Consider the following 12,272-nt stretch of genomic DNA (forward strand, 5'->3'; position numbering starts at 1 on the left):
TAGGACGGAAGTGGGGCAGGCTGCAACTAAACCCTGTTTACCAAGGACCGGTGGAGGGAAAAAGGCGCTTATCAGGGGCTGGGCGGGGCCGCTAGGGGGCGTGTCCGGAAGGGCGGGGGCGTGGCCGTCCGGCGCGGTCCCGGGCGGGGGCGTGGTCTCCGAAGCCAGGCCCCCAAGGCGGGGGCGTGTCCGTGGGCGGGGCGGGGCTGCCGGGAGGGGTCTAGGAGGTGCCGGCCGGGAGCGGCCTGTTGGCGGAAGCGCAGTGGGCCTGGACTCGGGCTTGTGCACCGCTGCTGACTGTCGGGTCGGAGCCCGGGAACTTGTGAGAGCCTGCGGACTCAGGTAAAGCGGTGCCGAGGCGGCGCTCGGAGCGCGCGCGGGCAGCAGGAATCCTGGCTCCGCGGGAACGAAGGAGAAGCTTCAGCTGCAGAGGTCGCCCCTTCCTGTGCAGCCCGGCGTTTGCACGGGACGGGAGCCCCGTGTGAGCGGCGGTCGGCTTCGGGTGTTTGCAAGCTGCTGGGCCGCAGGTCCCCTAGAGGGACACTCAGGAGCGGGGGCACAGGGTCCTGTAGGAGGGACACTCAGGAGCGGGGGCCACAGGTCCCTTCCGGGGTACACTCAGGAGCGGAGGCCACAGGTCCCTTCCGGGGTACATTCAGGAGCGGGGGCCACAGGGTCCTGTAGGAGGGACACTCAGGAGCGGAGGCCACAGGTCCCTTCCAGGGTACATTCAGGAGCGGGGGCCACAGGGTCTTCTAGGAGGGACACTCAGGATGGGGGCCATGGGGTCCCCTAGGAGGGACACTCAGGACGGGGGCCATGGGGTCCCCTAGGAGGAACACTCAGGAGGTGGACACTGCCAGTCTCAGTCACCTGCCTGTTACTAGGATTGTCTCATTTATAGGTAGTGGCTGGGTTTGACCAGCCTTTTGCTTTAACAACCGCCAGGGTCAGGTAGTAACACAACTTTCTGCAGGGGGACCCGCCTTTCCGGGGAGGACCTGCCTTGGTGGCTGGGGGCCGTGCCTCACTGCACCCTCTGGCGCCTCCTGGGCTTTCTTCCTGCCTTACACTTGTGTGGCCTTCTGTACTTTGTTACTTTTTAGTTTTTATTTAAAGTTTCAAAATTTGAGAAACCAAAGCGCAGACGGTGAGGAGGCTGAGCTCACCTGAGGCCCCTTTCCACGCCAGGGTCCTCTGTAGCAGCAGGTCACCCCGAGGTCCCTGCCTTGTTCCTTATATTGGAAGATGAAACAGCAGTTGTTCTATGTGATTTTTTTTTTTTAAGATTTCCTTACTAAAGCCACTTTATGTTGTTGTAGTTGGGTGCCGTCGAGTCGGTTCCGACTCATAGCGGTCCTGCGTCCGACAGGGCGAAACCGTACGAGTCGGTTCCGACTCATAGCGGTCCTGCGTCCGACAGGGCGAAACCGTACAAGTCGGTTCCGACTCATAGCGGTCCTGCGTCCGACAGGGCGAAACCGTACAAGTCGGTTCCGACTCATAGCGGTCCTGCGTCCGACAGGGCGAAACCGTACAAGTCGGTTCCGACTCATAGCGGTCCTGCGTCCGACAGGGCGAAACCGTACAAGTCGGTTCCGACTCATAACGACCCGTGTACAACAGAGCAAAACAGTACCTGGTCCTGCGCCATCCTCACAAACGTTATGCTTGAGCCTATTGTTGCAGCCAGTTCATAGTATGCAGAAAAGAGTGTCAAGAAATTTTATTACCAAGAAAACAGAAAACCCTTGGCATTTAAAAGCCTGGTATTGTGTGTACTTTTAAAGTGTGAGATCTGAGTATTTTATACATTTGTGATATTTTCTCCTCACAGATTTCAACACAATGAAGCCCAAAGTAATTCACAATATCCTCCTATGTTCCTTCTGTCTGGCGCTTTACTGCCTGTGCAATGCTGATAAATTCCTGAGGTGAGTAAATTTTCACAAAAAAAACTTTGAACATGTGATTGTCTCACTCTGAGATTTTTCAACACAGTGCCTTGTGTAGCTGATGGTTTTAATATATGCCGATGAAATGCTTGGGAATGGGGCAGCGGTAGTTCAGTGGTAGAATTCCTGCCTTCCATGCAGGAGACCCAGGTTTGAATCCAGCCAGTGCACCTTGTGTGCAGCCTCCACCCATTTGTCAGTGGACGCTTGCATGTTGCAGAGCTTCCAGACTAAGACAGAATAGGGAGAAAGGCTTGGTGATCTACTTCAGAAAATCCATCAGTGAAAACCCTGTGGATCACAATGGTCTCATCTGCAGACTATGGTGGGGATGGTGTAGCACTGGGCAGTGTTGCATTCTGTGGTGCATGGGGTCCCCTGAGTCGGGGGCACGTCCCACAGCAGCCAACAACAGCAGGTGTCTGGGAGACAGAAGGAGCTCCGAGAGGCTGTTGTTTGGGGGATGTGGAGAGCCCTGCAGTAAACACTGTGCTGAAGGATGAGAGGACCAGCACCTGCAGAGGGTGTCCAGTCTTGTAGAGGAGACAATGCCCAGAGGCACCTCAGAAGACAGCCCTGGCGGTCTGCTTCTGAAAGGTCACAGCCTCGAAAACCCTATGGAGCAGTTCTACTGTGCACACATGGGGTCGCCAGGAGTTGGAACTGACTCAGCAGCAGCTAACAACAACAGAGACAAAGCAAGGTTTGTGTCTTAGTCATCTAGTGCTGCTGTAACAGACATACCACAAGGGGCTGGCGTTAACACACACAAGTTTATTCTCTCACACTCTTAGGAGGCTAGAAGTCCCAATTCAGGGCGCCAGCTCCAGGGGAAGGCTTACTTTCTCTGTCGGCTCTGGGGGAAGGTCCTTGTCATCAATCTTCCCTTGGCCTAGGAGCTTCTCAGCACAGGGACCCTGGGTCCAAAGGATGCCCTATTCTCCTGGCTCTTTTTTCTTGGTGGTCGGAGGTCCTCCATGTGTGTCTGCTTATTTCTCTCTTTTATATCTCAGAAGAGATTGGCTTAAGACACAAAGTAATCTTGTAGAGGAAACCCTGGTGGCATAGTGGTTAAGAGTTATGGCTGCTAATCAAAAGGTCGGCAGTTCACATCCGCCAGCTGCTGCTTAGAAACTCTGTGGGGCAGTTCTACTCTGTCCTGTAGGGGTCGCAAGTTTTTTTTGTTTGATCTTGTAGATTGAGTCCTGCCTCAATAACATAAAGGCCATCCTTAGTCTTAGCTCATTAACAGCATAGAGGTAGGATATACAACACATGGGAAATCCCTGTCAGATGACAAAATGGTAGGCAGTCACACAGTACTGGGAGTCATGGCCTAGCCAAGTTGACACACAGAATTCTGGGAGGACACAATTCAGTCCATGACAGTGTCTATCAGGTGCCAAGGTGGATGGAGCTCTTAGTGCTGTAGAAATCCAGACGTGGGTGACGGAGACGTCTTTATTTTTAGATGGCAGCGCAGTGTTTGCTGATGTGGTGGTTCTTCCCCTTCCTAGGCGTCTGGCCCCGCAGCCCTTCCTCTCTGGCCCCCTTTGGCCTCCCCCGCTTCTGTTGTGGCTGAGAGTCACGGGGCTCAGGCTCAGCACAGTGTGCTCAAGGAGGCTAATTTTAATTTTGTGGACAATACCACATTTGGAATAACAAATGTTATTTTTTTTCCTTCTATTTTATTTGGATAACGATTGGCTTATTAGAAGGATTTCGTACTTATAGTAAGTGTGGAAAAAGGTAGGTTTTATTGTTCAATTAAGTACCATTGCTGTTTTAACTTTAGGAGGTAACGTTATATTTCTGTTTTCCCAGAAAATGGGATAACAAGTCTGAAAAGACCTCGTTCCTTTTTTTTTTGCTGTGAGGTGAAAAAGTATAGAGTATTTCTTGCTGGCGAGGTCGTGCTGTGCACGGTTTGGGTGTGAACGGCTAGTGCAAGTTTGGGCGTGTGGCATTGGCATCTCGGCTGGCTCGCCTGTAAACCGAACTCACAACAGCGCCTCCCTCATCGAGGTGGTGGGAGGAGAAATCAGTTAATCTAGAGAAGGCAGTGAGAGCAGTGCCTGGCGGATAGTAAGGACCCAGTAAGAAGGGCCCCCTCACTCGTTAATGGAGCATCTGATCTGACTGAACAGCTGCCGTGAGCGAGGCGTGCTTCTGGGGGACGCAGAGCTGAAGCGGCTGTGATTGAGGACTCCGTGGTTTCCTTCCTGCCTCTGCTTAGTGGCGCGTCCTCTTTCAGCACCTTAGGTCCTGTTCCCCTTGCTTCCTCACGCCCACACCCATACTTCCAGTGGGGTGTAGATGGAGGTGGTCGGATCCTTGATTGCTTTATTGTCAACTGCGTAGTGACGCTCTCGTCTTCCTAGCCGATTGTTCAACCTCCCCAGGCCTCCTCCACCGAGGTCGAATGAGGGCCTTGCACCCAGGGGAGAAGCCTGTGACGGTTCTGCCTGCTCTGCAGCCTGTGACGGTTCTGCCTGCTCTGACAAGTCACACACGGCAGTTCTTCTGTTGTTTTCCTCTGTACAGAGAGCTGGCTTCATCGGTTCAGGCTTGGCACACATTTCTTGTAACATCTTAATTGTGAATCCCATACGTTTTCGCTGGCGCCTAGTTATTCACACAAATTCATGTGCGAGAACTTGGGTCTGTCTTGCTTTGGAACCTTTGATTCTAAGATTTAATTTATGCTGGATTATGTATGCCTCATTCTGCGTGATGTCTCTGCCTTGCTGGGACCTTTTTACATCAATAAACCAAAAACAAACACCTGTTGTTGTCGAGTAGGTTTCGACTCATGGTAACACGTGTTACAGAGTAGAATCGCCCCGCAGGGTGTTCTTGGCCGTCACTTTTACGGAAGCAGATTGACAGGTTTTTTCCTGCAGTGCCACTGGGTGGGTTCCAACAGCCGATGTTCAGGTTGACAGCCGATTGCAAACCTCTTGCACCTCCAGGGCTCCTTTTTACATCTGTAGAGTATTTTGCAAGCTGCACTTTCTACTCTGAGGGACTCCAAGTCTGTCCCTCCCATACCCCAAGTCTGTTACTCCTGCACCCGGAGTCTGTCCCTCACACACCCCGAGTCTGTCCCTCCTGCCCCCCTCTCGCATCCCTCCCGCACCCTGAGCCTGTCCCTCATGTACCCCGAGTCTGTCCCTCTCTCATCCCTAGTCTGTCCCTCATGCACCCCGAGTCTGTCCCTCACGCACCCCTCCTGAACCCCTCCTGCACCCTGAGTCTGTCAGTCTTGTACCCCTAGTCTGTCCCTCATGCACCCCGAGTCCATCCTTCCTGCACCCTGAGTTTGTCCCTGTAGCATCCCTAGTCTGTCCTTCCTGCACCCCGAGTCTGTCCCTCCAGTGAGGCATCCCTGCCACCCTGTTGCAAATCACTACCTCTCCCGCACTCGGCGTTCCTGTCCTCTTTCTTTCTTTAGATCCTTTACCACTTACCACTGCTTAACACTGTATGAGCTTTTGTAGCTGCTGTAACAAAGCACTACCAACTGGGAGGCTGAAAACCACAGAAATGCACTCAAACACAGGGCTGTGCTCCCTCTGAAGGCTCTCGTGGAGGATCCTTCCTGGTCCCTGCCGACTTCTGGTGGCCCCAGGCGGTCCTTGGCTTGTGGACGTGTCTTCACATGGTGTAGGACCTTCCCCTATGTGACTCAGTCTGTTTTCCCCTTTCATAAGGACGCCACTCAGATGGGATGAGGACCCACCCTCCTCCAGTATGACCTGATAGCTAATGATGTCCTCAAAGACACTTTCCAAATAAGGTCATGTTCACAGGTACAGGGGGTTAGGACTTGAACATGTCTTTTGGGGGATATCATTCAGTCTGTAACACCAATGGACTGACTTTAGGTTGGAGCTTCACCCCGTCCACCTCCTGGAGAGAGTTGGCTTGTGGCAGCATGACTCTGCTGTCACCTGGTGTCCTTCCTGTCTGTGCCCGTGTCTCTTCTCTCCTTTATAAGGACACCGCTGTGACAGGGTGAGGACCCAGCTCACTCCAGTGTGACCTCACCTGGATTAACTGCTGACATCTTCAAACACCCTGTTTCCACAGGTCACGTTCATAATCCAGGGGTCAGGACACACCCTATTTCCACAGGTCGCGTTCACAGGTCCAGGGATCAGGATGTGAACATGTCTTTTTGGGGGACACAGTTCAACCCATGACGTCACTGTGTGTGCTTCTTACTTCCCATGTCTGTTGACTCCCTCACTGGAATGTCACATCTGGAGGGCAGGGGTCTTGTTCATCTGTCCCCTGCACTGCCCCCGGCCTGTGACAGGCACTGGGTGTTGGTTGAATGAGTGAATGAATGGATGGATGGATGGATGGATTGTCTTTTCTTTTGTTTTTCCTGTCATTTAGCCTCTTTGTAACTTTATAAGGAGCCGTGGTAGCACTGTGGTTAAGCGCTTGGCTGCTAACTGAAAGGTGACTGGTTCGAACCCGCCAGCCACTCCATGGGAGAAAGATGTGACAGTCTGCTTCTGTAAAGATCTACAGCCTTGGAAACCCTATGGGACAGTTCTACTCTGTCCTATTAAGGCAGAGATGGCCAGGCTGTGGAAAATTCTACAGCCTCAAGCAGCTTTGCATCAGGATCCTGCTTTCTTTGCTTAGCTCACCTTGCAGCTTTGCACTAGAATCCTGTTTCCTTTACTTGGCTTCCCCCCACCCCTACCACCACCACCGCTGACCCCCAGCTTTGCATCAGAATCCTGCCTTCTTTGCTTAGCTCACCCCATAATTTACATTCGGATCCTGGTGATGCCTGAAGTTATATGTAAACCCCATTGTGCCTGTGTAGTATGATTTAAAATGTTGCTGATGTAACTTGTATAAACTCCCTACTAGTAAACCCCTTAAAAGTAAACTTCCCCTCACCCTTGGGGAGCAGTCTTGGCAGCAGCGGCTCCAACTGACTCGTTTCCTTGCGCAACGAAATAAAGGTGCTTTTCTGCCTTCCCACGTCAGTCTCTTGTTTATTGGCCAATACGAGTCATGCCGAGCAGAGCCTGGGGCTTCCTCCCGGAAACGCTATAGGGTCAGTATGAGTCAGAATTGACTTGACGGCAGAGGGTTTAGTTTTTTTTGGGGGGGGTAACTGTATAGAGGTTCGTGGAAAATGAGTTCCTTGTCTTTCACAGCAGCAGGTATGAGTGGAAGAAGCTGATTATGGTTCATCACTGGCCGCCCACAGTGTGCAAGGTGAGTTTTTCTGCCCAGCCTTGCCCCTTTAGAGATTTGTTTCCCCATGTGTTCCCACCGTGGGCGCTGCTGGCTCCAGAGCCTCCCGGCCCTCCTTGTCCTGTGAGGTGCTGGGGGGTGGGGGCAGCTCCCAGCCAGGGGACTGTTCCTCCCAGAGCCCACGACTGTGTCCCCCTTGTGTGGCCTCATTAGAGTGTCTCCTTGAGAGGAAGGAGCTGGTGGTGCCCTGCTTCCTCCTCTGCTCGGCCCAGCAGACGCACCCGCTCTCCTCCACATTGGCTCGCCCACGTGCTGCTCTCTCTCCCTGGGCTCCTGAGTTCTTTTTAGGGTGTCCGCGCTGAGGATCTTCATGTCACAGCATGGACTGCGGCGGGGGGTCCTGCCTCTGCCTGCTCTCTGCAGACCCCAGGCCAGAGCATCCGCTCTTGGGAGCTCTTTGCAAAGCCCATTATTCTAATTATCCCAAAATTATTAATTGAACAAATATTCCAAAGTGAGTCATCGTACTGATACGCTATCCCTCGTTTAACTGAGTGTTTCTACAATTTTGCTTGAGAGTTTTGAACTTTGCGAGACAGAAGTAGTCAGTAGTTGCTACATGTTGTTATTTTGTTGTTTGGTATTTTTGCCATTGAGTCGATTCTGACTCATGGTGACCCACGTGTGCAGAGTAGTACTGCTCCTGGTGGTACAATGGTTAAGAGCTCAACTACTAACCAAAAGGTCAACAGTTCAAATCCACCAGCCACTACTTGGAAACCTCATGGGGTAGTCTTCTCTGTCCTGTAGGGTTACTATGAGTCGGAATCGACTCGATGGCAGTGGGTTTGGTTTGGTGTTTTTTTATAGGGTTTTCAAGGCTGTGACCTCTCGGAAGCAGAGCACCAGGCCTGTGTTCCGAGGGCCTCTGGGTGGGTTTGAACCACCAACCTTTTGGTTGGTAGTCCTGCACTTAACTGCTTGCACCACTCACGGACTCAGCTGCTATCTGTTAGTTACATTATTTTATGTTCTGTAGGGGTACTCTGGCTTTTTGTTCTTGCCTTCAGCATTTAGCAAGAATGACTAACTTTTCTGCTTACTCGCTAATTTATTTACGTCACTTGTTGACAAATTAAAATGCAGTGTCATGTCACCCTCACCAAATTTTACTTTTTTTTTTTTTTTTTAGATATTTTATTGTGTTTTAGGCGAAAGTTTACAGAGCAAATTAGTTTCCCATTCAACAAATTGTACACGAAGTGTTCATGACATGGGTTACAATCCCCACGCTGTGTCAGCACTCTCCCCATTTCTGCCCTGGGTTCCCTGTTTCCTTTCGTCTGGTTTTCCTGCCCCTTCCTGCCTTCTTGTCTTTGCTTTTGGGCAATTATTGCCCTTTTGGTCTCATATAATTGTTTGCTCTACGGAGCATGTTCTTTTCCGGTGTGGTGGTTTATTTACGGGCCTGTCTGTTGCTTGACTAGAGGGTGGTTTCCGGGAATGGTGTCTTAGGGCCATAGTCTCAGGGATTCCTGCAGTCTCTTATCAGGGCATTAAGTCTAGTTTTGTTTTTTTGTTTTTTTTTAAGAATTTGATTTTTGTTCTACATTTTCCTCCCACTGTGTCCAAGACTCTCTGTTGTGATCCCCGTCAGAGTGGTCAGTAGTGGTAGCCGGGCACCATCTAGTTCTTCTGGTCTCAGGGTCATGTATCCTGTGGACTAACTGCACTGCTGAGTCTGGTTTTCTTCACTCTCCTTTGTTCCGGTTGGGAAGAGACCACTATTGTATCTTAGATGGCCGCTCGCAGTCTTTTAAGACCCCAGACACTATTCACCAAAGTAGGATGTGGAACATTGTTTTTATGCACGGTGTTATGCCGGTTGACTAGATGTCCCCCAGGTCTATGATCCTTAGCCTTCATGCCTAGATTCTTCATCCTGGGGGGCACCAAATTTTACCCTTAATCTGGCAACTCTCATTTCTAATGGTGTACCGTTTATTACATTAGATTGCTCTGTTTTATAGTTTTCCAGACTTTAAAACGTTGTCTCTTTCTTTCACCTAGCTCTGTTCCTTTGCCCTGGGGTTAGGGAGTAGCATTGCTTGGAAGAGAATTAAATTGTCACGCAATCAAGGTTCCCATTTGTTGGAAATTACGTTTCCACCCCGGGCGATGAAGCGTTACTGGAGTCCTTCATTCTCACTGGAAAGACCCGTGTTTGAAGAGCATGCATCTTAACTGAATGTGGTCCTTGGCTGGCACACAGGCTCTGCCTTCAAGGTGTGGAAAGAGGCCGTGTGCTGGGGGACCTTTATGTGGCAGTGTGGGTGTGTCCCTGTGCACTGATTATAGACGCCACCCTTGGAAATGCGTTCCTGCCTGAGGCTTTAGAAATGAAATTTTTTAAAAAATCAGTTACTAGCAAAATGTTATCATTAGGAAATTAACTTCAGTCGGGGTGAGCATGATAGGAAGTATCTGTTATTCTAGTCAAGGCATCCTTCTGACAGCTGGGCTGTCTCTGGGCTCCTGCCCCGAGACAGCTTCCTTTGATGAGTGGTTTATCCCTGGGTGGTGTAAACAGTTAATGCACTTGGCTGCTAAGAGAAAGGCCGGAAGTTTGATTTTCCCAGAGGTGCCTCAAAAGAGAAGCCTGGCAGTCTACTTCCGAAAAATCAGCCATTGAAAACGCAGTGGAGCACAGTTGAGCGCTCGTGCAGTTGAGGTTGCCGTGAGTTGGTGTCAACTTGACAGTAGCTGGTTCATATACATGTAGGCGCTGGGACCGTTGCCGTCCTGCTCGCTTGGTGTGGTCAGTGCTGGGCACTGTCCCCTGCACGTGGAGCTTGATGAGTGCCCGCTGACTGAACAAAAGAAAGCCTGTGAACCGAGTTGTCCCCAGGAAAGGAATGTGCCACACACAAAGACGACAGACCTGGAGCCAGAGAACCTGGCTCTATTCTTGCTTAGACGTGTGCCGATAGGCTAATTATCCAACTTCTTTGGACGTCGGTTTTCTCATCTGTACAGTTGGGATCTAGGTTGTCGCTAGTGGATGCCGAGTCAGCCCTGACGCATGGCGACCCTGTGTACAACAGAACAAAACGTTGCTCGGTCCTGCGCTATCTTCCTGACTGTTGGTGCGTCTGATTCCACTGTTGCGGCCGCCCTGCTCATCCGTCTCCTGGAGGGAATGTAGGTGGGGGTGAAATAACGGCCCCCACCATCCTATGACCCCACATTTGTTTTCTGGTTCTTTTGCCCCGTCATTATGCAGCAGTTTCTTTTACTCCTCACATCAGGTATTTCGGTCACTGAACCGAGACCCACTCTAGTCTCCTGACTAATCGTGGAAAGATGCGGCCCCCCACACAGAGGCGCTTTGGCAAGGAAGGTGTGGGGAAACATAGGCATGGCACCTCTGTTTTAGCAGACTCAGACCTTGTTTACTTCTTCACCGCAGGGGGGCGGGGGACTGCACATCAGTTCTGTTTAGTCTGATCTGAAAGCCAAAATATATTTCTTGCTGACTGTTTATTTTGGAAAAACTCCTTTTTAACTAGACAGTTTGGAGGTCCCTAAAGAGTGTTTACATGCTTAGTAAAGTAGAGGGTCAGCGAAAAACAGGAAGACCCTCAATGACATGGAATGACACAGTGGCTGCAACAGTGGGCTCAAGCACAACAACGATTGTGAGGATGCGCAGGGCTGGGCGGCATTTCCTTCTGTTGTACACGGGGTCGCTATGAGTCAGAACCGACTTGACGGCACCTGGCAACAACAAAGTGTTACACCAAACCAAACCAATCCTGTTGCCGTTGAGTTGATTCCGACCCACAGCAACTCTATAGGACAGAGTAGAACTGCCCCATAGGGTTTCCAAGGAGCTGCTGGCGGCTTCGAACTGCCGACCTTTTGGTTAGCAGCTGAGCTCTTAATGACCGCACCACCAGGGCTCCAAAGAGTGTTATAGCGAGATGTTTATCTTGGTGCTTTCATCTCTGTTACCAAGAGGAAGGACATGCTCTCCCTCTCATGTTAGCATTTTGGTTGGCTCCAGATTTTCAGTCCTTTGCTATTTCACTGACGAGTTGGAGCCTAGTCACCGAGCAAGCTTTAGTCTGGCTGCGTACTGCCGGCATTTTGCTACCCAAGCTTTCATTTTTGCTTGTCTACTAAGATGCTTGTTCCTGGGCAGACATGAATGTTTCCATCAGATTAGCTTCATTTGTGAGCATACCAAAAGAGTGAAAATAGCTTTTAAATCCTGTTGTCTACATTGTTTGGGCATTGGGTGTTTTTTTTTTTTTTTTTCAAATAGAAAAACCAACCCCTGTGTTTCTAGGACGATTTATTCTAAACTAACCCTGGGTTTATCTCCTGTCGGTACAGTCGCTGCACCTTGTTGATGGCTGTTGATGGAAAAGCAGGGTTGCTAAATGTGTTTAAACAGACAATGAGCCAATTGTTTCCTGCGTCTTTCCCCCCTAGGAAGCTGAAAATGACTGCAGCAACCCTCCGGGTTACTGGACCATACATGGATTATGGTAAGCATTGAATGCAATTAAAACTTCATTAGGCAGTGGAAGGAAGCTGGCCACCTTGAAACCTTAGCTTGAGTCTGGTCTCAGTGTTTACACGTGTTGTTTTGTGTAGGAGTTTATTGAATAGACGAGATCTTTATTTAAAAATACCTTTAGTCTTTCTAGCATAACCCTAATTTTCTTTCATTCCGTTTGGATAGAATAGCAACAACCTAGTTTAAACATGAGGTTAGGTATTCTGAGTGTGTTTTTGGATCACTGAATTTTTCTCATTATGTTTTCGTATGTTCATTTTGTTCTTCTTTTGATGGTCTACTTCCAAAAAATCAGCCACTAAAGACCTTATGGAAACAGTTCTTCTCTGACGCACACAGGGCCGCCAGGAGTCAGTCAGAGTGCACTCGATGGCGGCTGGTTTTGTTCCTTGTTCCATGGTTTTCATGGTGTGAGGAATCCCAGTTGAGAGTTCTCTCACATCCGTCCTCTGCAGACCTTCATGATAGTGGTTTTCATGGCGTGAGGAATCCCAGTTGAGAGTTCT

The 12,272-nt window shown here is 50.2% G+C and overlaps 1 protein-coding gene across 2 annotated transcripts in view; it reads left to right on the forward strand.

Annotated features, from left to right (window-relative positions):
* Positions 1 to 204: 204 nt before the first annotated feature.
* RNASET2 (ribonuclease T2) overlaps positions 205 to 12,272 on the forward strand; it is a 36,373-nt gene continuing 24,305 nt past the window's right edge. Inside the window, exons 1-4 of one of the 2 annotated variants that reach the window (XM_012554561.2) lie at positions 205 to 342; positions 1,838 to 1,934; positions 7,142 to 7,202; positions 11,679 to 11,734. In XM_012554561.2, coding sequence (XP_012410015.1) covers positions 1,849 to 1,934; positions 7,142 to 7,202; positions 11,679 to 11,734 — 203 coding nt within the window. In that variant the 5' untranslated portion in view covers positions 205 to 342; positions 1,838 to 1,848. The remainder of the gene's footprint in view (positions 343 to 1,837; positions 1,935 to 7,141; positions 7,203 to 11,678; positions 11,735 to 12,272) is intronic. The other variant, XM_023728530.1, reaches the window with a different exon arrangement.

Source organism: Trichechus manatus, unplaced genomic scaffold (assembly GCF_000243295.1).
Source record: "Trichechus manatus latirostris isolate Lorelei unplaced genomic scaffold, TriManLat1.0 scaffold00002, whole genome shotgun sequence".
Taxonomy (NCBI): Eukaryota; Metazoa; Chordata; class Mammalia; order Sirenia; family Trichechidae; genus Trichechus; species Trichechus manatus.